General features: G+C 52.5%; 1 protein-coding gene across 1 annotated transcript in view; it reads left to right on the top strand.

Moving 5' to 3' along the window:
* The first annotated feature begins 6,758 nt into the window (after positions 1 to 6,758).
* CREB3L1 (cAMP responsive element binding protein 3 like 1) overlaps positions 6,759 to 25,622 on the top strand; it is a 45,745-nt gene continuing 26,881 nt past the window's right edge. The window contains exon 1 of the mRNA XM_032283470.1: positions 6,759 to 7,349. Within this exon, the coding sequence (XP_032139361.1) occupies positions 7,248 to 7,349 (102 nt within the window). The 5' untranslated portion in view covers positions 6,759 to 7,247. The remainder of the gene's footprint in view (positions 7,350 to 25,622) is intronic.

Genomic DNA, 25,622 nt, shown 5'->3' with positions numbered 1-25,622 from the left:
CCTGCTGGGTTTCTGTTTGTTCTGCTCAGCCACAGAGGCTGGGGCTGGTCCCTGAGGATGGCCCCCACTCTCTGCATGATAAAGGATGGAAGCCCCCACCTGGACCTGCTCCTCAAAAAGAAGAGCCTGGGTGAAGGGCCAGTGGGAGGTAAAGGCTGAGTCTGCAAAGGCCTCGGCCTCCTCCCAACTCTCTGGAAAACCCCCTGGTTACTATGCAATTTATCCAATCCCAGAGTCTGACGCAGCAGAAAGATGAAGTCAGAGGCCAGATCTAATTTCCAATCCTCTGGTTTAATAGCTGTGTAACCTTGGACAAATAACGTAACCTCTCTGAATCTCCCTCGCTTCACCTATAAAGGCAAAACTATGTATGTATTTCTGTCTCCCTTCTAAAGGCATTTGAGAAACCTACAGACCATGGAATTCCATGTTGCTAATAGAGGAAAGAGAGATGGAGGAAGGGGAACAAACGGAAGATGAAGGCAGGATGCAGCGTGTGAAATGAACCTCCAGAGACTCTGTTGCAAGAGGACCTCAGCAAATTCATCTCTGAGCTTCCTCACAGCCCAAGCAAAGAAGGTAAAGCAATGACTTACAAAACCCAGAGTGTCCATTAAGTTAAAAATAGGCCTGCCACTCAGAAGCAGCCTGCTTTTGCTTCCCCAGGCCTTCCTAAAGGGGCCAGATGGCAGGTGGAGGTAGAGGATATGTGTGTAGTGGGCCCCTCCCCACTTGGGGGTAATACTATCTCTCAGGGTCTTTGTGAGTCTGAAATAAAATGAAATGCTTGACAGTGCCACCTGGAGTGGCTGGCATACAGTAGGTGCTTAATATCTGCACATTTCCATCCTTCCTCCTACTCTGTCTGCGCTCACGGAAGGGGTATCTGTAGATCTTACAGGCATTTGAGGATTCAGCTCTTCAATCATTCAGCAAATATTTATCGAACACCTGAGTTAGGCAAACGTGGGTATCCCCCTCAACCTAGCTGGCGTCTTCCCTGCTGTCCCCAGATCCTTGTCCTCAGAAGTTCTCCCCCTCCCACTGCCACCCGCCCTTCTGGATCTCAGCCTCTGCCTGCTCCCAGCATGGCTTTAAACCCCAGGGAGCCCCGCTCCTGTGGCTTCTCCCTCATTCCCCGCATAGCTGCAGGCTGCTCCCTTCGACCACCACATTCATGGAGCTGGGCCACGTGCAAGAGCACAATTAATATTCCACTCAGTCTCCCCCAGCCTTGCTGCCTACTGGGAGAAGATGGAAACCAGATTTGCAGCCGCACGCGCTGGCATGGACGTGCACAGTGAGGCAGAGGCCCGCCCCTAGGTGTGAGCGCCGGAATACACTTGTGCAAATGGTGGAAGCCCCACACTTCAATTCACACCTTCAGACATCCTGGGGGAGGGCGGGGGCGGTATGCACACCTAGCTCCCAGCCAATCGCTGCCCAGGGACACTCAGACTCCTCACACACAAAGGCCATATTTGCTTTCTGGGCAGAGGGAGTCAGAATCTTCGCATTTCAGAGCTGGGAGGATGGAATTTCAGACACCAGGCTAAGACCCTCATTTTTTAGGGAAGAATCTGAGGCCCTGGCTTCACCTTGACAGTTACCAGTCCCCGGTGAACTGCAGGGTGACTGGATGCATTTAGCAAAGCCTTTGATTTAAACGCCTGATGCTGCCTCCCTGCCTCCTGGGGACAAGCTACTTCAGCCTTGGGTGGGGGGCGGGGCACTGGGAGGATAAGGGCTTGACAGGAGCAGGAGGTGGTAGGCAGGATCAGGCCTCCAACTTTCCATGCCCCTGCCCTTTCTCTTAGCCCCATAGTTCCAGCTCTGCCAGCCCTAGGTGGGGCAGGATTTGCAGGGGACTGTCCCCAACAATATGAGGACTCAAGGGGAGGAAATAAGCGGCTTTGCTGGTTTCTCTCCCATTACTCTCCACTTCGAGAGTGAGGGAGATGGAGGGCGTGGTGGTACGCCTGAGAGCGCGTCTTCCGGTTAGGGAGCCAGGTGGCTGCGTTCTAGAGATGTCTAGAAGCGAAGCTGGAGCAGGTGATTCGGGCTGGAGGGGAGAAGGTGACTTGAGACCAGGAGGAGAGCAAAGCAGGAAGCGGGTGGAGCTGTTTCCCAGATGGCAGGCAGACAGAGGGCCAAGGGGCGGGCCTGCTTCCAGGCCAAAGATGGGACGGCAGAGCAGAAATTCAGGGAAAAAGAAGCAAAAATAATTACCAGGAAAAGGAGCTGGAAGGGAGGCAAGTGTTTTCTTAGTGCTTAAGGAACTTCAGTCTTCAGAGAATTTAAAGAGGAAAAAAAATCTATCTTAAGGCCTTTCTCCAAGGCAGGGTGGTTGGTGATTCACTTGCTGCTGTGGAAGGCCCTGGAGGAAGGTCCTCCCCTCAGCTCCTGCCTCTCCCCAGTGAGTAAATTCAGTTCATCTGGGGTGAGTGGAAAGGGCCCTGGGTGCGGAGCCGGGAGGCCCCGGTTTCAGTCCTATCTCTGCCTCATAAGGCTGGGCAACCTAGGGTAAGACTCCAATGGCCCAAGGCCTGGGTTTTCTGTAAAACAAAGAAGAGGCAAGTCATATAAACTCTCTGAGCCTTGGTTTTCTCATCTGCAGATTGGATAATATCATGTCAATTCTAAGGTGTCATCAATTGCATGATGCACCATTATGTTATGTCCATTAGGAAGGAAAAGAGCATCATCCATTAAACTACGACATAACATCAATCGTAAGATACATTCTGACTTCCGAGATGTTAAAGCATGTGAAGAAATGTGCATCTCAGAATCAGTGAAAGACAATACTTATCTCACAAGCTTATTCCAAGAATTAAACAAGATAACATAAAGTATTTAGTGCCTGGTATAAAGCAAGTACTAATAAACGTCCGGTATTTTTATGGTTCAGGGTGGGGTGGGAAGGGCTCACAGGCCAAAGGGGTGGAAAGGAGAGCCTTAAGCTGAGTGAAAGCTGGGAGCCTGAAGCCCACCCTGCCTCCTGGCAGAGTGCCACCCCAGGTTCCATGTCCAGCCCCAGTGGGGGGCACAGGGAAAGCAGCCATGCAGCCCATTTTAGGGAGCTGCCAGAGAACAAAGGGCCCCGTCTGCACCCCGGAAGTCAGTCTAATCTCCAGGATGAATATGTTTTCATTTCTCAGAAGTTCCTGTTAGAGTGTGCCAAAGCATTTTTCCCTTTACAACCAGCAAACAAGGCAGGTTTACTTTGGGTGACCTTATTACTGCCACCCAGGGCCTGCCTGCCGAGTGTAAACACCCGCCTTGTACCCTCTGGGAGGCTCTGGGCAGAAGCCTGGAAAATCAAAGTGCCAGGCCTCCTGAGCAGGGAGGCCCTTCACTCTCCCCAGACCCCTACCCCTGTTCCCCAGGCCCTGTCCTGGAAACGGCACATTGGAAGATCCTTGGAGAGGATGAAACCCTAGAAGGCATCAACACCTTGCCCATTTTATAGCTATGGAAACTGAGACCTAGTGAAGGGCAGTGATTCTACACACACACACACACACACACACACACACACACAAACGCACATACACATTCTGCTCACAGCTCAGCCTGGCAGGAGTCTCTCTCTCTGCCTGATCTTCAGTGTCTGGAACAGGCAAAAAGCTTTTCTCTGCCCTCTTTCTTTTGTGCGTCATTGACTGCGTTGTGATGTCTTTATGCACGAAGCTTTTGCTTCGCAGCTGGAACAGCTCCTGGAGAGCAGCAGCCAGGTGTTGCTGAGCCCCTCACAGAAGGGGCTGCTGTGACTGCTTTACGTGACCTGCAGTATTTGGGCCTGTGGAGGTGGCGTTTGCAGAGCCAACCTTGGCCTTCATCCCCTGACTCCTTCAGATGCACAGGAGGGGGCTGCGTGGGGGGGCTGGGCTGTGGCACCAAACCCAGGAACGAGTAGGGAGGGAGCAAACTCTCCCTGCTGGGTCAGAACGCAGACTTAAGACCCAGTAAGCCATCTCATTTCCTCTCCTGGAAAATCTTTAATAGACAAGAAAGAAGGGATGTGTGGCTGACCACACCCTACAGAAGGCATCAGGTGGGCACACTTCTTTCCAGTCCTGGCACAAAATAGAGCCTGGGCTTCAGTGTGGCCATAAATGCAGGGTATGTGTAGGGCATTAGGTTTTCACATTCAGCATCTCACTCCTGCACCACTTCAGCTCTTCTCAGTCAGGCTTTCCTCCTCCTCCTCTTCTACTTGCTGTTCCCTCTGCCTAGAATGCTTTTCCCTGCATTTTGCCCCATAAATGACCCCAGTTCTTGATTCAGTTCTCAGTTCAGACATGGCCTGTTCAGAGAGGCCTTCCATACCCACAGGGTCACATCATACTATTTTATTTTTAATCATCTTCTTAACATTTTTTTTACCCATACTTTCCTCCACCCCCCCCCCCCCCCCTGTGCACCCAAATTTACTCTGGGATCTAAGTTCTTAATCACCGCCGTGTCTCCAGTGCCTGGTCTGGGAACCATTCACAGTAGGTACTCAATAATGCTTGTAGAACGTGTGAACAAATCTGCTGTCATCCTCATCTCTGCTGGACTTTGCCATCCTCTTCATTCCAGAAAGAAAATGATCACACTAGTCTGTGTGCCCGGCTCTACCCTGCCTAGTCTCCCTCCTCCCTCTGCCACCCCTTTCCCCAGGATTTCTCTTGGGAGATCCTGCCTCTTAGACTCTGTAGAAGCTGCCGGAACCAGAATGTCTCCCCAAGATTATTTTCAATGGTTTCCTGGGATGTTCACCTGGGTAAGAATAAGGAAAGAGAGCACACTCTAATCCTACTTATCTAAAACTGTATAATCTTCCCCAATCACTTAAATGGTACCTGTGTCTCTAATTACAGAGCAGGCTGGGAGGAACGCAGGCACAATTTCCAACCAACCTCAGGCAGGGCAGCACTTTTGCTCCTCCTGTGGGCCTGCAGGGACTCTAGCTCAGTAGCCAGGACTCCAGACACCTGCTGCTGGAGCTCACTCATGACCACAGCTTGTTCACCCCGCCAGAGACCCCTCCGCTCGCCCTGAGAAGGACCTGCCACGTCTCAGTGTTTGAATGGTGCCCATTTGGCCAGATGTGACACATTTGGGGAAGACACCCATGGTCCCAGCACCCCAATTCTACCCGCCACTGTTGTGAAAGTGAATTGATTTCTTTTCGGCCCAGCCTCCCTTCTTGGAGTTGCATGGCTGGTGAACTGCTCCCCAGGGCATGGATTATATTCCTACCTTCTCAGGAGCAAATTCTCCAGGAGGCCTGGCAGCTAACAGTCATATGACAGCCTGGAAGGTCAGAACTTCACTCTCCAGAACTATGTCAACTAGATCATAAGATGGAGAAAAGCCACGTGCCTGCCCGCCTGCCAGGCAAACAAACAACTGCTGTTTCAGCCTCGGTATGAACCCTTCTCCCACCTGGCGCTGAGAGTAATTTTGGTGACATCCATGGCTTAGCTGCAATGACATCTCTACTTCTTAAAGGCCTTTTGGTTCCTGAGCTAATTAAACGCCCCAGACAAGGAGGACACACTTAATCCTATTAATGACTTCTGGGCAGGAAACAGTGTGCCCAGCCCTCTGAGGGAGCGCCTCCCTGAACCTCCTCCATTTGTTCAGGTGCTTGGCAATTGTTATCAGCCCTTTCAAGAGATTAAGTTTGTAGGCAGGAGCAAGCCACTTAGGTGAAGGATCCGGGGGCCCTGGGAGTGTCTGGTGACTGTGGAGTGTGCAGCCAGCCAGCACCTTGGCTCATTCAGGTTCCAGAACCGCTGTTCTCCAACTTCCTGCTCTTCAGAACCATTGAGGGGAGCGGGACTTGACAATCGAGGAGCTTCTCCTGGCCTCTCTCTGGCTGTTCACCCAGCCCTTTCACACACAGGGAAGCTGGGGACAGTCCTTGCCCTGAGGAGTCTTACAGCTCAGTGCGGTCACAGACACAATGTGAGCAAACAAACACAATACCACATTAGACTGGAAACACTGGAGGTGATCACATGATGTCCTGTGGTGTATACTGGTGGTAACTGCTCCAGCCTGGGAGTTCAAGGAAGGCTTCCTGGAGTAAGAAACATGTGAGATGAGAAATGAGAGTTAAAAGCTGAAAATCGGCTGGGCACAGTGGCTCACACCTGTAATCCCTTCACTTTGGGAGACCGAGGCAGGTGGATCACCTGAGGTCAGGAGTTCGAGACCAGCCTGGACAACATGGTGAAACCCTGTCTCTACTAAAAATACAAAAATTAGCTGGGCGTGGTGGAGCGCGCCTGTAATCCCAGGTACTTGAGAGGCCGAGGCACGAGAATCGCTTGAACCTGGGAGGCGGAGGTTGCAGTGAGCCGAGATGGTGCCATTGCACTCCAGCCTGGGCAAAAAGAGCGAAATTCCGTATTTAAAAAAAAAACTGAAAATCTCCCCCGTTGAGGGGAGATCTGTTGAGGGGACAGTGAAACAGAATTCCCTGACTGGGTTTGGTGTAGGCTTTAGCATAAGGCTGGAAGGATGGAAATAGCTCCCTCAGCAATTTATGAGACAGTGTTTGGTGAGGCCTTAACAAAATGCCAACGTTCCAGGACTATTGTTGCTTTAAGCCCCCACCTTGAGCATTCAGAGGAGAGAGATTGCTAAGACGAAGTTGCAGATGTTTCTTTAAAAAGGGAGCGAGGATTCCCCGAGCCACGCCCTCTTCTCATTAATATTAAATTATTGTGAATATTGATGTTGGGGCGTGGCGCCTTGGCCAGCTGGGCCAGCCAGCCAGGGGTTCCCGGTTTCACAGAGAGGAAAGTGACAGAAGCCGTGCAGAGAGAGGAAGACGCAGAGACAGCGGAGCGGCCGGCAGCCACCCAGTCTCGGGGGAGCGCTTAGCTCCCCCGCCCCGGCTCCCACCCTGTCCGGGGGGCTCCTCAAGCCCTCAGCCCCACCCCTGGGCTCCCCATGGAAGCCAGCTGTGCCCCGGGAGGAGCAGGAGGAGGTGGAGTCGGCTAAATGCCCACGGTGCGCCCGGGGCCCCTGAGCCCAGCCCGCTCCTAGCCGCTGCCTAAGGCCCCCGCGCCCCCAGCGCCCCCCACCCGGGGCCGCGCCGCCTCCGCCCGCCCCTCCCCCGGGGTTTCGCCCCGGACCTGCCCCCCGCCCGCTTGCCAGCGCTCAGGCAAGAGCTCTGGACTGGGTGCGCCGCCGCCCTGGAGTGAGGGAAGCCCAGTCGAAGGGGGTCCCGGGAGCCGGCCGCGATGGACGCAGTCTTGGAACCCTTCCCGGCCGACAGGCTGTTCCCCGGATCCAGCTTCCTGGACTTGGGGGATCTGAACGAGTCGGACTTCCTCAACAATGCGGTAAGATGAAGGGTCTCCGTTCCGGTTCCACCCCTTGGCACCCCTCTTTGCTACGCGCCTGGACCCCTAGAAGGGCCGACTACACATTACTGGGCAGGAGCGGGGGAGGGAGTTCAGCGCAGGATCTCCCGGAGCGACCTGTGCTTGGAGCTCCGAGATTTGGCGAGTAGGTCCCTCGACACCTCCCTTGGACCCCCGCCTGACCTGAGCCTCGGAGCTTGGGCCAGTGCGCGACCCTCCTGGGGCTCAATCCTTGCATACATTGGCCTCCACCTTCTAGGAGGAAGGGGCCATCAAGGCGTCGGGGGCCGTCCGATCCTCCGATCTGAGCTCGAGACACCAATCCCGCCCCCTTCTAGCCATGTCTTCTAGCCGACCCCAACCCACCCCCGGTTCCAGGACCAGACTGGGCGAAAAGTGGCAGCGCCCTTTCCTGCGCCCCCCTTGGGGCTTAGGTGGCTCTTAGGCTGGATCTCCGCTGGGGGGCGCACCGGGGAGTGTTCAGAGTGCCTGAGACCCGACGCCCCTGGGGATGAGAGCCAGACCTGGGTTCTCAGCCAGCCCCAGAAACTTCAGGGTGCTGCCCTGGCGGCCCCAGGGAATCAGGCCCAGAGACCCTCCAAGGAGGGACCTAAGCGTGGGGATTGGGAGGAGGCGGTCAGGGCAGCAAGGGAGATGGCTCGGGAGGAGGGAGCCCTTTCTCTCCATCTGCCTCTAGACCTCTGCTCTGTCCCTCTGTTCCTGGAGTCTGGCTGACTTTCTGTCTCCCTCTCCCTGTCTTCTTGACTAGGTCCGACTGTGGGTTTGTCTTTCTCTTCTCACTCTTCCCCTCCCTCCCTAAGGAAACGTGGCTTCTCTCTCTTCTTCCCTCCCTCCCTCTCTCAGGCTCAGCCCTAAAGCCTTGATGGGGGAGGGGCATGGGCTTAGAATGGGAGAAAATATTTGGGTTCAGAAGGGCCTGCCCAGATGAAATGTGGATTGTTTGGGGAATCTAGTGGGAGCCCCCTCTTCAGTGAACCACCAGTTTTGTGTGCATGCCTCTATGCACACACATTCTCTCTCTCTCTCTCTCTCTCTCTCTCTCTCTCTCTCTCTCTCTCACCCTGTGATCAAGCATGAGAGTCTTTACCTGATCTCTACCTCCCAGGACTAACATAAACTGGGCCAGGCAAGAGCCAAGTCCTTAGAGGACTTCAACATCTTGGACTTCCACCTAAACTGTTCCAGGCCACTAGATCGATGGTGAGGAACCAAGCCAAGGGACAGGAGCCAGAGTCAAGGGGGCATGGGGGCTGAGGTCTCCCTGCTCTTCATTAGGCAGCACATCCTGGTCACCCTACACTCTAAGGAAGCCCCTTGTCCCAGTTAGAGGGAGCATAATTCAGCAGACAGGACAAGGGCATAAGGGGAGAGGGCTTGCATTGGCAGCAGAGACTTGGGTTCTAGTACTGGTTCTGCTTCCCCTGAGCTTGGTCATTGCCACTGGCTCTCCTCCCTGGACCTCAGTTTCTTTGTAAAATGGGGGAGAGATTGGAGCAGGTCTTCCTAAGGATGGTTCTGGCACAGATCTCAGGAATAAAGCAGCAGGATCCAGGGGATCCAGACCTCCTCTTGATGTTGGTAAAAGACAATTGTCACAGGGAAGGAGGTTTGTCAGAACTCGGAGCCTTGAAGTCAAGGGGGGCGGTAGACCCCTGCCATAAGCTTCCCTCGGCCCTTGGCAGCTCTGAGTTGGGCTTTCTTCTGAATGAACTCAGCCGCCGGCAGCCTCTTCCTGCTGCTCCATTCAGTCCTGCATCCCCAGCTGCTCATCTGGGCCTTGGTCCAGCACAGGAAAGGAGGCACGATCGGATAGTGGGATCCAGCACTGGGACACTGGGGAGGAAAAGGCCTGCTGGGGAGGCTCCTGATCTCACACCTGGGCAGACCCAGGAGAGGCAGCAGGAGAAGATGGGGCGCCTAACGAAAGAAAGGATTCTTGGGCTGGGAATCAGGAGATTTAATTCTGTGTTTCTGCCATCAGTCAGCGGAGCAATTCAGAAAAGTGACTTTTCTTCTTCTGGGCCTTGGCTTCCTCATCTGAAAAATGGGAATATTAGAACCGTCCCCATAGCATTACCGTAGGCATTTCGAGAGAAAATTAAAGCGAAGGTTAACATAGCACAATGCCTGGCATGTAAAGTTCATTGTTGGCTTGATCCATAGAGACTGGATGGGGGAGATAGTGAGAATTGCTCAGCTAGGAGTTGCTGTGTGACTGTAAGCAAGTCACTTTCCTTCTCTGGGGGCTCCAGTTCCATAGCTGAGGTCCCTTCCAGCTGAGATCCCATACCAACCCTTCCCCCAACTTCTTCATTATGCATGGGGATAGGAAAATGTTTCCAGGGTTAAGAATGGGTAGGGATGGTGTCTGTGTGCCTCTCGGTCTGGAAAATGGAGAGCAGGATATTCACTATCCTCTTAAAAACCCAGATATGGGCCGTAAATCACGTGGAAAACGCGTGTGCTCTGTTGCTCTGTGCAAAAAGCAAAATATATGCTCAACTCCTGAAAACAGCTATGCAAGAAATACGCGTGTACTTGGACAGACAGGAGAGGGAGTGCACAAAGTCAAGACAAGTATGTTTGGAGGTGGCTGGGCTGCTTTATTTTTCTTTCTATGAGGATATCTTTATGATGCCGCAGTTCTGTTTATGTGATTCTCAGAGAGGCTCCTTAGAAGGGGGCTGCCCTTCCTGTCCCATGTTGGGGCATCTCCTCCCTGCTCCTCCCACTCTCCCACAGTTTCTGATGGGGCCACTCTTGAGCCACTGTACACTGTGGTCCTTTAGCCCCTTGGCACTTAGGAGAGAGAGGGTCTGGGCTCCAAGAACTGGGATAAAGGACCAAGGGGAGAGCAGGCCGTTTCTCTAGATGGAAACACTGGGTCTGTGTGCGTTCCCTCCTTCCTCTCGCTAAGGGGACGGGATGTCTGGCTTCTCTAGAGAGAACTGGCTTGGGATCCCAGAGAAGCCCCAGCTGGGAGGGTGTGGGGAGAAGAAGGAGCAGGAAGAAGAGGTCTGTTTTCTCAGAGGGGAGCAGCAGGAAGCTGCAAGGATGTTTGCCCAGCACACCCGTTCACTCCCTGCAGCTGGGGAGGCCAGGTGTGGGAGTGACGGGGACCCAGGGACCAGCCCAGCATGGGGGAGGCAGTGGGGGCTAAGGCTGATCACTACTCCCCAGTCCCCTACCCTGGCTTCTCCTGAGCTAACTGGGAAGCAGAGAGGCCCCTCCACCCCCAGCCTCCAGGAGATTTAGGGAGATTAGAGAAGTATGTGTGTTTGGGTGTTCCTATGTCTGTGGGTGGGCCTTTACCAGCCCTTAAAAGGGGAGATGTGTGTGTGTGTGTTTCTGTTTAAGTTCTCACCAACAGGGAAAAGAACAGAAGGGCCAAGGCTCTCTGGTCTCAGAGTGGAATCCGCTAGAAAACTGCTAATGAAAAACCCACAGGAGGAGCCCAAATCACAGGGTGTCTAATCAGAAAGGAGGCCTCTGATACCTACTTCTCAGGAGTAGGTGAGGTTTTGTTTGGGTTTTGCTTCCCCCAGTGTTGAGGGAACAGTTCCTTGAGCCAGCAGCTTGGTCTGTCTTGTTCACTGCTATATCCCAGTGCCTAGCAACCAATTGTTGGATGGATGGATGGATGGATGGATGGATGGATGGATGAATGGAGAAAATGGGGCCCAAGCCAGACCCCGTATTCTGAGAGAAGAGAGAAAAGTGTCCTTAAGCCCATCTATTTGCAGCCATCAAGGTCCTGCAGAGCCCACACTCTTTCTGAGGTTCAGGAAGGGCTCTCTCCATGGTTTTCAATGAGTTCTCATTACCTGGAGCCATCCCCATACTGTGACACAGGACTTTCTGCAGCCCCTGGTCTGGAATAGTCTACAGCTGGCTGACCCACAGGGGATTTGAACTTGTGGCTCAGGTCTCACCCTTGAGCACTGGCTCTAGAGCTTCCATCTGCCCCAGGTTCTTCTTCAGATTGCTCTAGGACTCCTGGATCCATACTCACCCAACTTGAGACTAAGCCTTTTCCAGCCCTGCCTCAGGGCCTTTACACATGCTGTTCCTAACATCTGAACTGCTTTTCCCCCAGTCTCTCCATCTCAGCCTGCTGATCTCAGCTCAAATATCGCCTCCTTAGGGAATGTTCCCTGACCACCTAAAGTGGAACCCCCGTCTTCTTTTATGTTTTAGTCTTTTGATTTCTTCTAGCCCTTAACCCAGTTTGCAGTTATTTTAATGGCTTATTGGCTGTTTACCCCATGAGAAAGTAAGTTCCATGAGAGAAGAGTCCATATCGGTTTTGTGCATTGACATAAACCTAGCACAGTAACATAGGGCAAAAGAGATGCTCAATATAGTAAAACACTACAGTAATGCAGTAAATTCACTGAGTCAAAAATTTCCGATTGTGTTCATTTGTGCTGGCTCACACCTTTAATCTCAATGTTTGGGAGGCCAAGGCAGGGGGATTGCTGGAGCCCAGGAGTTCATGACCAGTCTGGGCAGCATAGGGAGACCTAGTCTCTACAAAAAAAAAATAATTGCGGGGCATGGTGGCATACACCTGTGGGAGGCAGCAGGAGAGGGAGGATCACTTGGGCTGGGGAGGCTGGGGCTACAGTGAGCCATGATGGCGCCACTGTACTCCAGCCTGGGTGACAGAGCCAGATCCTGTCTCTAAAAGTAATAATAATAATGCAAATTTAAAAATAAGATTTCCAATTATATAAAATATGGAGTTATATTTTCGTAGAATTAACGAAAAACAGTATTTTTCAGATGGTCTGTACTATCACAAAAAGCAAGAAAGTCAAAATTGTGTCAGCTGACTGCACGCAGCAGACCGCACAGAGAGAGTCCCGCAGGAGCATAAGGCAGTCACTTTTTTTGACCAACCCCACAGAGAACGGAGTTTTGCTCACTTTTATTTGACAAGGGGCCTGGGCATAGAACTAAAGTCAAGTTTGGGTTACATTGTAGTGAACTTCGCTCTATTTCAAGTACTTACTGTATTTGTAGAGAAAATCACTTTAGGCCGGGGCAATCCTTGTAAAAGAAGGGAAAAATTGTTTTTAAAAAATCCCAGGCTGGATGTGGTGGCTCACACCTGTAATCCCAGCACTTTGGGAGGCTGAGGCAGGGGAATCGCTTGAGGCCAAGAGTTTGAGACCAGCTGGGCAACACAGAAAGACTCCATCTCTATAAAAAATAAATTATCCAGGCATGGTGGCATGTACCTGTAGTCCTGGCTGCTTGGGAGGCTGAGGTGGGAGGATCACTTGAGCGCAGGAGTTCAAGGCTGCAGTGAACTATGACCATGCCACTGCACTCCAGCCTGGGCAACACAGCAAGACCCAAAAAAATCAGATTTAAGTGTTCAAGAGGTGTACTTACAATTCTTGAAGGGGTCCTGGGGTTTTCAGGGTCCTGGCCTGGCCAGCCCTTCGGGTGGTGGGGATGCTGGGTCCCACAGAAGTGTTATGTGCACCCGGATGTGTCATGAGGTCCCTCTGGCTTCCCTGGACCAGCTGGGAATTCACTTGCTCATTCATTAATACACGTGTCCATTCCTTCAGCAAGTGGGGGCCCGGCGCTGTGGCTCACGCCTGTAATCCCAGCTCTTAGGGAGGCAGAGGCGGGACGATAGCTTGAGCCCAGGAGTTCGAGACCTGCCTGGGTAATATAGTGAGACCCCGTTCTCCACAAAAAGGAAAAAAACAAAAAGACAAAAAAAAAAAAAAATAAGCATAACTTCCCTTCAGCAACTGGGCACTGAGGGAACGTCTATGCTGGTGCCAGGGTAACCTGCATTGAGAAGACGCACTTGGCCCTTCAGTCACTCACAGGTGAATGAGAGAGACAGAGAGGGAAGTAGGCAGTATCAACATCATGACAGGCACCATGATGGAGCAGAGCGTGGCAGGTGGCTGAGCCAGGGTACAGGTCATGAAAGGTTTCTCAGAAGGTGATCTCTGCACATGGTGCCCCAATTTCCTGCATCCTTAGTGGCAAATGAATTATTAGAAGGCATTTCTGGCCAGGAGCAGTGGCTCATGCCTGTAATCCCAACACTTTGGGAGGCCAAGGCAAGTGGATCACCTGAGGTCAGGAGTTCGAGACCAGCCTGGCCAACATGGTGAAACGCCATCTCTACTAAAAATACAAACAAATTATCCAGGCAGGCTGGCACATGCCTGTAATCCCAGCTTCTTGGAAGGCTGAGGTAGGAGAATCGCTTGAACCCAAGAGACAGAGATTACAGTGAGCCTAGATCACGCCATTGCACTCCAGCCTGGGCAACAAGAACAAAACTCCATCTCAAAAAAAAAAAAAATGCATTTCTGCAGGGACTGGGGCCGTATTCCTTTTACTGAGCATGTATAGGCATTATTATCCATTGTGCAGATGAGAAAACTGAGAGAGGGGAACATATTAGCTCTGCTTAAAGGCAGGGGTCCTACAGAGAGAGTCAAGGGGGAGAATAAAAAGCAACTACAGGCAAGTTCTCTTGGTCTGGTTTGAGCTTTGCCCTCTAGAGCAAGGAAAATTCAGGATCTTGGATATCAGAGGGTCCCTGCCTTCATCCTCACCCACTCCCATCTTTAGGGCATCTTGGATGCCTAGAACTTTATGGGCAAAGCCAGACCCCCTGGACAAGCTCCCACACCCCGTTTCACACCCTATCCTCAGATTCACCCCAGGATGCTGTTCCCCAGACCTTCTGGGGACTTAGACCTTTGCTCTCTGAAGCTCCTGGGACTCCTCAGGAGGCTGTTTCTGTCTGCCCTGGCCTGGCCTGGCTACTGCATCAGGAGAGGGGAGCATAAAGGACATCCCTGCTTGTGTCTTCTCCGCATACCATGTGTCTCGTGTGATTCCTGGTACTGAGGCCCTCCCGGAGCATCTCTCTCTGGGACCTGGCTTATCCTTGAACCTCCCTCAAGAAACCAGCTCCAGATGCTGGAGAACAGGCTGTTCCTCTGGAAATCTCAGCACTCCATGGGACAGGATGGAGAAGAAAGATTTGGGTGGAGTTAAGTCAAGACCATGAGCATTGCTCTGGCTGGAACTCCGTGTAACTCTCTTGAGCAGCCCTCAGGAAGCCAGGGTAAATGGCAGGACCCTGGACCAGGATTGGAGAATTTGTGGAGGTGGGAGTGTCTGGTTCAGGAGAAGCTGGGAGGGGCAGGAAGTGGCCCAGAACTCTGACCCTCAGAGGAAATATGTCAAAGATATTGATTTCCTTGGAGTGTCAAAGATCTTGATCCCCACCACCTAGACACACCATATTGTCTACAAGGCCAGTTTGACAGTAGAGCAACCATGGACTTCCCTGCCGCCGGGTTCAGTGTGCCTCCTCCCACAGTTCCCCTGGGACAGAGCTTCACTGTGGCTTCCTTGGCCCTTGGCTCATGGCCCAGCAGCCACTTCACCCATTACAGAGAGGCTGACACATCTGGGCTGGGATGTGTGGTCCGACTTAACAGCTGGACAGCAGCAGGCACCAGCCCCTCCTCCCCTTCCAAAAGAATAACAAAAATGAAAGTAGCAATGGAGTGAGGCAGGCTCTTCAGGCCTTCATGGAGAGCCGGGAGGCGGGTTTCAGACAGTGACTGAGTGGGACTCGCTTTGGAGGAAAACAGGTCTGAGCCTTTGCCTATTTCCCTCTTCACCTCATTTCCCTCACTTGCTGTGTGACCTTAGGCAAATCACTTTCCCTTTCTGGGCCTTGGCCTCCTGATTTCTGAACTAAACTGAGAGTTTCTTGAGAGCAGGGAGTGTCAGTCAATTATTTTTGGCTATTCCCTAGGTACAGCTATAATGATATAATGACAGTGCTCAGGAAATGTTTTTTGTTTTGTTGTTGTTATTGTTTGAGACGGAGTCTCGCTCTTGTTGCCCAGGCTGGATGATGCGACTCGGCTCACCGCAACCTCCACCTCCCAGGTACAAGCGATTCTCCTGCCTCAGCCTCTGGAGTAATTGGGATTACAGGCATGAGCCAATTTTTGTATTTTTAGTAGAGACAGGGTTTCTCCATGCTGGTCAGGGTGGTCTCGAACTCTCGACCTCAAGTGATCTGCCCACCTTGGCCTCCCAAAGTGCTGGGATTTCAGGTGTGAGCCACCACGCCCAGCCAGGAAATGTTTATGGATTGGATGGATGAAAGGAAGGCAGGATCAAGTAGGGTGAGGATGATAGAGGAATGAATAGGTGAATAGATAGTAAAAGAAAGGACACTTCTATACATCCAGCCTTGATGGGCCTCTTTTTTAAAGTAGATTCATTCATTCATTCATTCATTCGATTATTCAAATCGTGAATCTTAGCCTAAATGCCACCTCTCCCTTTCACTTTATCATCATGGCCTTTTCTGTTATGAAACATATTGTGCACTGAAAGAATATATATAATGTATATCTATCAGTTATAAAGTATAATAAAATTAATACATGGAAACTTACCTAGCTTAAGAATCAGACTCAGGGCCAGGCATGGTAGCTCATGCCTGTAATCCCAGCACTTCGAGAGCCCGAGGCGGGCGGGTCACTTGAGGTGAGGAGTTTGAGACTGTCCGGGCCAACATGGCAAAACCCCGTCTCTACTAAAAATACAAAAATTAGCTGGGAGTGGTGGCGGGCACCTGTAATCCCAGCTACTCAGGAGGCTGAGGCAGGAGAATTGCTTGAACTTGGGAGGTGGAGGTTGCAGTGAGCCGAGATCACACCACTGCACTCCAGCCTGGGCAATAGAACAAGACTCCGTCTCAAAAAAAAAAAAAAACAAAAAGAAAAGAAATAAACTCAGTTCTGAATATCTTGGTCTCTCAAAGTTGCATGAGTTTGGAACAGAGATGAGCTGTAGATCCCAAATCCACCCCACTGTGGGGAGATTTTAAACAGGAAAATCCCCAGACCAGGTGCCTACTCTACCTGGACCAAGTTCAACCTGAGCAGACATCGGGTCTGCAGGTCAGATGGCAGATGATGGGGCAAGTGCTGGGGAGGTGATCCTTGCTTAAGGTGGGATGTCTTCAGCGCTGCTCAGACCTGGGAACTCTCATTTGTCACCTGTGTGAGCTTGGGCAGGTGTTTAAGCTCTCCAAACTTATTTTTCTCATCCCAAAGTAGGGCTCATGGTAAAACATAGGCTTCTTAAGAGGATTCCATTAGAAATTCTGGTAGAGGGCTTGGCACACCGTAAACCCTTCATAAACAATAGTTGCCACTGCTGTTTTTATTCTTTTGGTTTTTATTTTATTTTGTTTTTTTGAGACAGGGTCTCACTCTGTTGCCCAGGCTGGAGTGCAGTGGCACAAACACAGTTCACTGCAGCCTCAGCCTCCCAGACTCAAGTGAACCTCCCACCTCAGCCCCAGAAGTAGCTGGGACTACAGGCACACTCCACCATGCCTGGCTAATTTTTTGTAAAGATGGTTTTTGCCATGTTGCCCAGGCTGATTTTGAACTCCTGAGCTCAAGCGATCTTCCCTCCTTGGATCTCAAAGTGCTGGGATTACAGGCGTGAGTCACCACACCTGGCCAATTTTTCATTTTTGTGGGAACATAGTAGGTTAGATATTTACGGGGTACATGAGATATTTTGGTACAGGCATGTAACAATAATCACCTCATGGCCTGGGTGTGGTGGTCAGGCCTGTAATCCCAGCACTTTGGGAGGCCAAGACAGGCAGATCATGAGGTGAGGAGTTTAAGACCAGCCTGACTGACATAGTGAAACCCCATCTCTACTAAAAATACAAAAATTAGCCAGGCGTGGTGGCAGGCGCCTATAATCCCATGTGCTTTAGGAGGCTTGCAGCGAGCCGAGATTGCACCACTGCACTCCAGAGAGAGACTCTGTCTCAAAAACAAAACAAAACAAAAAAACTCACATCGTGGAAAATGGGGTATCCATCCTCTCAGGCATTTATCCTTTGTGCTACAAATAATCCAATTATACTCTTAGTTATTTTATTTGTTCTTTTTTTTTTTTTGAGATGGAGTCTCCTCTGTTGCCCAGGCTGGAGTGTAGTGGCTCACTGCAGCCTCCGCCTCCTGGGTTCAAGTGATTCTCTGCCTCAGCCTCCCGAGTAGCTGGGATTACAGGTGACCACCATGACGCCTGGTTAATTTTTTGTATTTTTAGCAGAGATGGGCCGTTGGCCAGGCTGGTCTCAAACTCCTGGCCTCAAATGATCTGCCTGCCTCAGCCTCCCAGTGTTGGGATGAAAGGCATGAGCCACCGCACCCAGGCCTCTTAGTTATGTTTAAATGTAATTAAATTATTATTAAATATGATCTCCCTTGCCATTTTAATTGTGATTGTCATTGTCATTGCCTAAAAGGAAGCCTCACGGCATTGGACAGCCCTTGTAGGAGTGTCCCCCCTGTCCAGCCCTGCAGAGCACTGATCACAAGAATTTTCTTTTTCTTTTCTTTTTTTTTTTTTTTTTTTTGAGACAGCGTTTCACTCTTGTTGCCCAGGCTGGAGTGCAATGGTGTGATCTCGGCTCACCACAACCTCCGTTTCCCCGGTTCAAGGGATTCTCCTGCCTCAGCCTCCCGAGTAGCTGGGATTACAGGCATGCACCACCACACCCAGGTTACTATATATATATATATATATATATATTTTTTTTTTTTTTTTTTAATAGAGACAGAGTTTCTCCATGTTGGTCAGGCTGGTCTCGAACTCCCAACCACAGGTGATCTGCCCGCCTTGGCCTCCCAAAGTGCTGGGATTACAGGCATAAGCCACTGCGCCCAGCATGGATTTTATTTTTCTATCATCTGTCTCAACTGTCTGGAGACGGAAGGCTCTTTCTTCTGGGTAAAGTCAAAAAGCCCCAGTCCCCTTCTTGGGGCTCTTTCTGGGCATCAGGAGAGGAATGGCCAGGGAAGGAGCAAAGCCAGATCCCTGGGCATGAACCCAGTACGTGGAGTGGGGGCCCATATTTTGTATCTGGTCCTATACTAGGTGCTGCAATGGAGCAGCGGGATCATTCCTTCAGCAACCAGTGTTGTTGTGGGTGCTTAAGAGCATGGGCTCTGCAGTCAGAGCTTGGGTTCAAATCCCAGCTTGACCACTTGCTAACTGAAGGAACCTGGGCAAGCTACTTAACTACTCTGAGCCTCAGCATCTCATCCATGAAGTGAGGGTACTAAGAATACTCATCTTATCTTTTGAAGCTTAAATGAGATACTACGTGCAAGGAATTAGAGCAGCGCCTGGTACATAAATGTTCACTCTTATTATATTATGATCCTTACTATTAGGCAGAGTATATGCTGGGCCCTGTTTGTTTGAAGCTCTGCAGAGGGCTCAAGGATGAAATTTGGCTGGGTGCAGTGGCTCATGCCTATAATCCCAGCACTTTGGGAGGCTGAGGCGGGCAGATCACTTGAGGTCAGGAGTTTGGGAACAACCTGGCCAACACAGTGAAACCTGTCTCTACCAAAAAATACAAAAATTAGCTGAGCATGGTGGTCCGTTCCTGTAGTCCCAGCTACTTGAGAGGCTGAGGCAGGAGAATCGCTTGAACCCAGGAGGCAGAGGTTGCAGTGAGCCAAGATCGTGTCACTGCACTCCAGCCTAGGCAACAGAGTGAGACTCTGTCTCAAAAAAAAAAGGATGAAATCTGTCCTTGATCCTACCCTCAAGAAAGTTAACGTTTAGAAGGACAGCAGGATCCCATTGTGCATAATTAGAGTTCAGGGCATGATATTAACCAATGACCTAACAGCCTGTAAGTGCTACAGTAGAACAGAGAGGGAGATGACTCTTCAAGCTTGGTGATCAGGGAAGGCTTCTTGGAGGAAGCAGCATTTGAGTTGGCCCTTAAAGGACAGGAAGAGTTAGAATGAGGAGATAAAGGACAAAACACTGCAGGCACCAGGAGAGGTATAAGCAAAGGTCCTGCAGCCATGGGGATCACAGCAGGTTTAAGGAGCTAGGAGTGGTCCATCCAGGTAGACTGGAGAGAAGAGAAAATGACGGGCTCCAGCTCTAGTGGTATGTTAGGATCAGTTTCTGACAGCCCTTGAATACCATGCTGGGAGCTGGGAGTTTTTGAGCAGGCAGTGGGGAGCCAATGATAGTTCGGAGTTGCACCAGGTGATGGTCACCAGCTCCTCTGAATGGTCTCAGTGCTAGGAAGTCTGCGGTCCATCAGGGGGCTCTCAGCTGTCCGCCTGTCTGGGTGATCAGGGACTCTCCCCTGGGGGGACAGAACTGTGGGCCCTCTCTGAGCCTAGGGCAGCTCAGGGCAGCAGCTGATTCCAGGTTCCCTCTCTCCTCTGACTTCTGCCTGTGCCCTGATGTGACTCTCAAAGCTGACTTCAGGTCGCTCCTCTCCTCTGACTTCTGCCCATGCCCTGATGTGACTCTCACACTGGGCCAGGAGCACCAGTTCCCTTCTGGTTCCTTCATCCCCAGCACTCAGAGCCAGGCTGGCCTGGGGAGGCCCAAGGCAACTCCGCCCTTACAGAGGGACAGGCTGTTCCTCTTCGGGGCTGGGAGCTCCAGCCTGAACCATGTCCTGGCTCCTAGCCCAATACCAGGACCCTAACCAGGCTCCCCCATCCCCTCCAATAGTTCAGGACCCTCCACTATCAGACAAAGCACGTCCCTATGAACCCCAGGGGTCTAGAAGGATCTGAACCCTCCTCCTGAGCCCAGCCCAGCCTGGCACCCCAGCTCCTTGACCCTCCCACTCATTGGCTGGGACAAGATGCCCAGAGCCCCACTCACCATCCTTCCAGCCCTGCCCTCTGCCACCCCAAAGCCTTCACCCCTTTCTCCCCAGGACTGCAAATCAGTTCCACATTTGGGATCTGGCATGCACTGTCTGCTCAGAACTCTCTCCTCCCTGTTAGCTCCCATCTCCCTCCACCCCACAAGTTCAGCCCCTGGAGTCTGCAGAAGGGGAAGGGCTCCTGCCTCTGGCAATCCCTTCAGAGGACTGAGAGGGAGCCTGACAGTGGCACCATGCCAGAGGGACAGTGGACAGGAGGTCTCCCAGGGAGAGATGAAAGAGGAGGAGCCGAGGGGGTAGGCAGAAGCAGAGCTTGAGCAAGCAAAGGGATGAGGGGCTGGGGGTGGGGAGGGAAGGAAGGTGGTAGTTCCCAGCTCAGCACATTCCTGAGACATCTGGACGAACTGGAAGGGCCCCAGCTGGCCTGCATGACTGTGGCTCTAGCTTCTCTGCTCTGTGATGTCAGCACCCAGCACTCCCCTCTCCCCTCAGAGTCCCACTGGCCTGGGGGCTACTTGGGGCTGAGTGCTAGGGTCTCTTCCCCAGACCCCTGACCCTCAGTGAGCAAGAAAGAGGGCCCTGGGGCAATGGAGGAAACGCCTGCCACAGAGGTGGGCCTGGGCATGGTGGCAGGAGGTAGGCACTGAAGACCCAGGGGTTTGTCCATTCAACTGACTCAAGGAAAGTGTGTCTTTGGGCTGGTGCCCGTCCTCTTCTCCTTGGAAGTTAGATAGAGACAAATGAATGACTCTGGAAATGGCTGCTTACCTTGGGCTATGTGACCCTGGGCACGTGCACTCCTGTCCCCAGCTCTGGATTTTCCTCATCTGTAATAATAACAGCTAATTTAATGAGAGCCTTCCTCCTATGTGTCCTGCATTATATAAAGCAATTTACAAATGTTATGTCATTTCATCCTCACAGCAACCTGCTGGGGTGGATATGAATATTCCCATTTTATATTCAGGACTGAGGCTCAGAAAGGTTAAGTAACTTATCCAAAGCCTGCACAGTGAGTAGCAGAACCAGGATTAGAGCCAGGTCTCTCTGTCTCCCTTGCTTATAACCATTGAACTGCTTTGCCTCTGCAAATAAGAGGGGGTGGAACTAATGATACCAAAATTCCTTTCAGCTTCTAAATTGTAATGATTTCTTTTGGCCGTTGTGGGGCTCTTCAAGAAGGGCAAGGGCAGGCATTAGTCACCTACTGGGTGGGGGAAGGAAGGCAGAGACAGCTGGCTTTGAAGCATCGGGTGGGTCAAGAGTCTTTGGAGGTCCCCTCCCATGGAGGCCCAGAGAGGTCCAGACCCCAGGGATTGCAGGCAATAGCCTAATCCCCAGCTGAGCCCAGGGGTCCCACACCTTCCCTGAAAGAAGGGAGCAAACAAGGAGAGAGAATACCACTCTTTCCAAAAATAAAACCTGAGGACAACTCAGACAGGCTGGGACTGCTGAGGAAGTCAGAGGCCAAATGCTGAGTGCAATGAGGAGAGGGAAGAGGCCAAGGGAATTCCAGCCAGAGCGAGGCAGTAGGCTCCAGGCGAGGAGGGCCTTCCAGCTGGCCAGGGGCCGGGAGAGCAGCCCTGGCGGGTTGGCCACTGTGTTGTTTATACCCTTCGGCCTGGCTGAGTCTGGGGGGACAGCAATTCCAGCATGAGTGGTGTCTGTGCTTCCCAGGTACCTGATCTGGCTGGGGCTTGAGAACAGAAAGGCTTGGGGAAGAACAACCCGGAGAATGGGTACAGCGGCCCCACTAGGGAGGAGCCGAGGGAAGGAGTCCAAGCACATGGAAATTCTGCCTGGAGCAGGAGCAAGCTGGCATCAGAGCAAGATTCGGGATGGTCATTCCTGGAGGCTCTCTGCTGCAGAAAAAAGGGCCTGAGTCCATAAGCTCTGACACAGTCCTTCATTCACACACTCATCCAGTCAGTCAGTCAGTCAGTCACTCAGCAAACATCTGAACACCCTCTGTGTGCCAGGACCAGTGCTAGGCTTTGCAGATTTGGACAAGAATTGGACACAGCAAGACATATAGGCCATACGGGTGGGTCATGTGAAGCTACACCAAGGAGCTTGTACTCGATCCTAAAGGTAGTAGACAGCTGTCAATGAATATAGTTTCCTACTACCCTTAGGACAGAGTACCCTGTCCTAAGAGAGAGAGTACTTGTACTCTTAGGGAGAGAGTACAAGTTCCTCATCGATGGAGCGGAGAGATGACACAGTGACTCCTAAGTGTTAGAAGATTCCTGTTTTTAGAGACATGGTTTCTCTCTGTTACCCTGGCAAGATTGTAGTGGTGTAATCATAGCTCACTGCAGGCTCAAACTCCTGGGCTCAAGCAATCCTCCTGCTTCAGCCTCCTGAGTGACTGGAATTACAGGTACACCCCACCACACCTGGCTAATATTTTTTAATTTTTTTTTTAGACATGGGGTCTCACTATGTTGCCCAGGGCTGGTCTCAAACTCCTGGCCTCAATCATTCTTCCCACCTTGGCCTTCCAAAGTGGTAGGATTACAGCTGTGAGCCCCCCTGACTGGCCTAGAAGACCTCTCTTGATGTAAGGTGGAGGATGCTCTGGAGAGGGATCAGAGTTCAAGACTTGGACCGACCTTCGTAGTCACATCATTGGAAAGCCTTTTGAAAGCAGGAATAGGGTCTTGTTCATCTCTGTATCCACAGAGCTGAGCACCCAGTAGATGCTGAGTAAATACTGAATGAACATATGAATGATGAATAAATGAATGTGATTAGATGCCCTAATTCTCCAGAGGCCTCTGGCACCAACCCCCCTACTCCGTTTCCAGCGTCCTAAGCTGTCCTGCAGAGATCCCCTGGCCGCTGCCTATAGACCAGCATCTCCAGCAGCCAGATTGTGGGCTGCTGTGCCCTCGGAGGTGCCAGATACAGCTAATCCCAGCCCTGGGCGCCGGCACCCGCTGCCATCGCTTCCTCCTGCCCAGACAGTGCCTGGCGCCTGCCCCAGGGTTGGGCCACAGCACATGGGCTGCCTGGTCAGAAGACGCCAGGGGCTGGCTGGGAAACTGAGGAAGCTGTGGGGTTACCAGTGTCAGGAGGGGCAATGAGAGGGCCAGACTAACAGGGCCAGGGGGGGATACAGAGAATACACACCCTCCCCAGGACTCTGCTCTGCCTTGAAGTAGCCTGCAGCCGGCATCAGCCTGCTGATTCCTCTCTGCTTCCTTTCTCCAGCACACATTGGCCAAGAAAAGCTCAGTCCCCATGTTGGCGCTTTCTCCAGCCCTCACTGTCCCAGCCTCATGCAAGCCCAGGGCTCCCAAATCTCCCTCACTGGTGTTCACATGACTCAGTCATTTCGGGCACTAAGATGTTGGCTTGATGCTGCCAACATTTAATTCCGTGGTCATGTGAGATGGTGTGTGTGTGACAGCGAGTGTGCGTGACCATGTCTGTGTGATGCTATGTCTGTGGTGACTTCGCATGTGTGTGAGCGTACGGGTGCGAATCAGTGTCTGATCACATCTGATGAGTGTGTCTTGTTGAGTTTGCATTCACACCTGACAGTGTCAGCCTATGTGACTCTGTGGGGGTGTCTGAATGTGTGATAGCGCCTGTACAAGGCTGTAGATGGAACCGTCTGAATGTGTCGATGGGTGTGTATACCTTTCATTACATGGTGTCAGAGAGGTGGTGCTCCCCTGTGTACAATGGAACACCTCAGCCCACATCTGCATGGCATGTGCACACGCATGCGTGCACACACACACACAGAAGTATTTCTGCATATTTGGACTTGGGCTCTGTGGTGAATGGTTCAGTAGGGGAAAATATGAAACTTCAGCAGCCACTTTCCCTCGGCCTGCGGGGACTGGGGGCTGAGAGTGAGGTTGGAGGTTGGAACAGCATGCTCCCTTACCCCCATGCTCTGCCAGGAAGACTCTGGGAAGGGCTGGCTCCAGGGACCAGGAGAGCTGGTTTCACTCCATTCAGTCCCCAAGAGGCCAGGGCAGAGGAAAAAGGTCCACGTTCTGAAGACTAAGTCACTTTACTCTGCCCCTGCCAACTCACTTCAACAGAGACATAGACTGTAACAGATGAGGAAACTGAGGCCCGGAGAGGAGACACCTGCCATTGCCCAGGTCTCAGAGCAGAGCTGGGTCTTGAATTAGGGCCTCCTGAGTTTCAGTTCAGTGCATTTTCTCCTTCACAGGGTGGCCTTAGCTCTGGGAAGGCCAGGTCTGGGTCTCCTAGGACCCCCAGACACTGGATGGCAATGCTTAAGGACAAGGACAAAGTGGGTCTGCTGACAACTGGCGACCCAAGGGGCCCATCTCCTCTCATTCCCACTCCTGGCCCTCCCTGCCCCCGCGCCGCGACCCTCAGGCACAGCAGTGACTCACACTGAAGGCCCTTCAGCTTGAAATGGGACAATTTTCTAGTGACCACGAGGCAAGTAACCGTCCGGGAATGTATGGGTCAGTGTGTGTTGGGGTGGGGGGGGTCTGTGGGCCCCAGCCTGCGGGAGGAGGGGGAAGAAAGGGGGAAATATGAGAGGACTCTCCTCCCATCTCTCCCTAGCACTCACTCTCTCGGAAGGAATGTCCGGGCTCAGGATTCCCCCCACCCTGTATCCCACAGCTGAGCCTGGACCCACTCCGGTCTCCTCCTCCTTTCCCCAAGCACAGACTGAACCAGCCTGGGCTGAGGGAGGGGGCAGAAGTTAGGGATGGGGGTGCAGGCGCCAAGGAGCCAGGGGCCTGAGGGAAGGGGGCGCGCTGAGGCTACTTCTGGTCAGGGACCCTTCTCCTACACCGACCCCAGCAGGCAGCTGCGCCCCAGAGCTTTACCCGGTCTGCACTGACCTTAGGGAAGGAATTTAGGGATGGGGAAAACAAGGCCAGAGCCAGTCCCATTACCGCCCCGGGAGAGTCCCCTCGGCCGCCATCAGAGAGCCACCAAAGCACCCCGCGGTAGGATGGCTGGAGATGGAGGTGCAAGGGGATTTGAGGCCCGGCCGCCCTTCGAGCCGGGGACGTAGGGGAGACCCTCGCTCTCCACTTCCCCTGCGGAGGTGGGGCGGGGCCATGCTACTGATGAGGGATTTAGGACACCGCGAGACCGCCAGGCCATTTCTGCCTCGGCCCCAGACGCAGAAGGGGCTCCATGCAGGCCCGAGCCAGTGCAGCCGGCGCTTCTCCCGGCCGCGGGGGGTCGGCTCAGGCCGGGACCCTCCTCCGCACGGGCCCTTCACTCCTCCAGTGCCCTCCACGCCGCCGCGGGCAGCAGCTCTCAGCCTCCCCCCATTGGCCAGGAGCTCTGTGGCTCCCACCAATGAGCGGGCCGGATTCCGGCGAGGGGCGGCTCCGGGCGCTCCCGAGTTAACCCTTTGTGGGCGGCTCCAGGACTGCGGCGCCCAGATCCTTCTCTTAAAAAAAGGGCGGGCGGCTGAGGCCGAGCTCCGGGAGTGGGTGCAGCCGAAAGGA

The sequence above is a fragment of the Sapajus apella genome, unplaced genomic scaffold, assembly GCF_009761245.1.
Source record: "Sapajus apella isolate SASKATOON/1434 unplaced genomic scaffold, GSC_monkey_1.0 scaffold14, whole genome shotgun sequence".
NCBI lineage: Eukaryota > Metazoa > Chordata > Mammalia > Primates > Cebidae > Sapajus > Sapajus apella.
The sequence above is the reverse complement of the archived record's forward strand: the minus strand, read 5'-3'. Positions and strand labels throughout refer to the sequence as shown.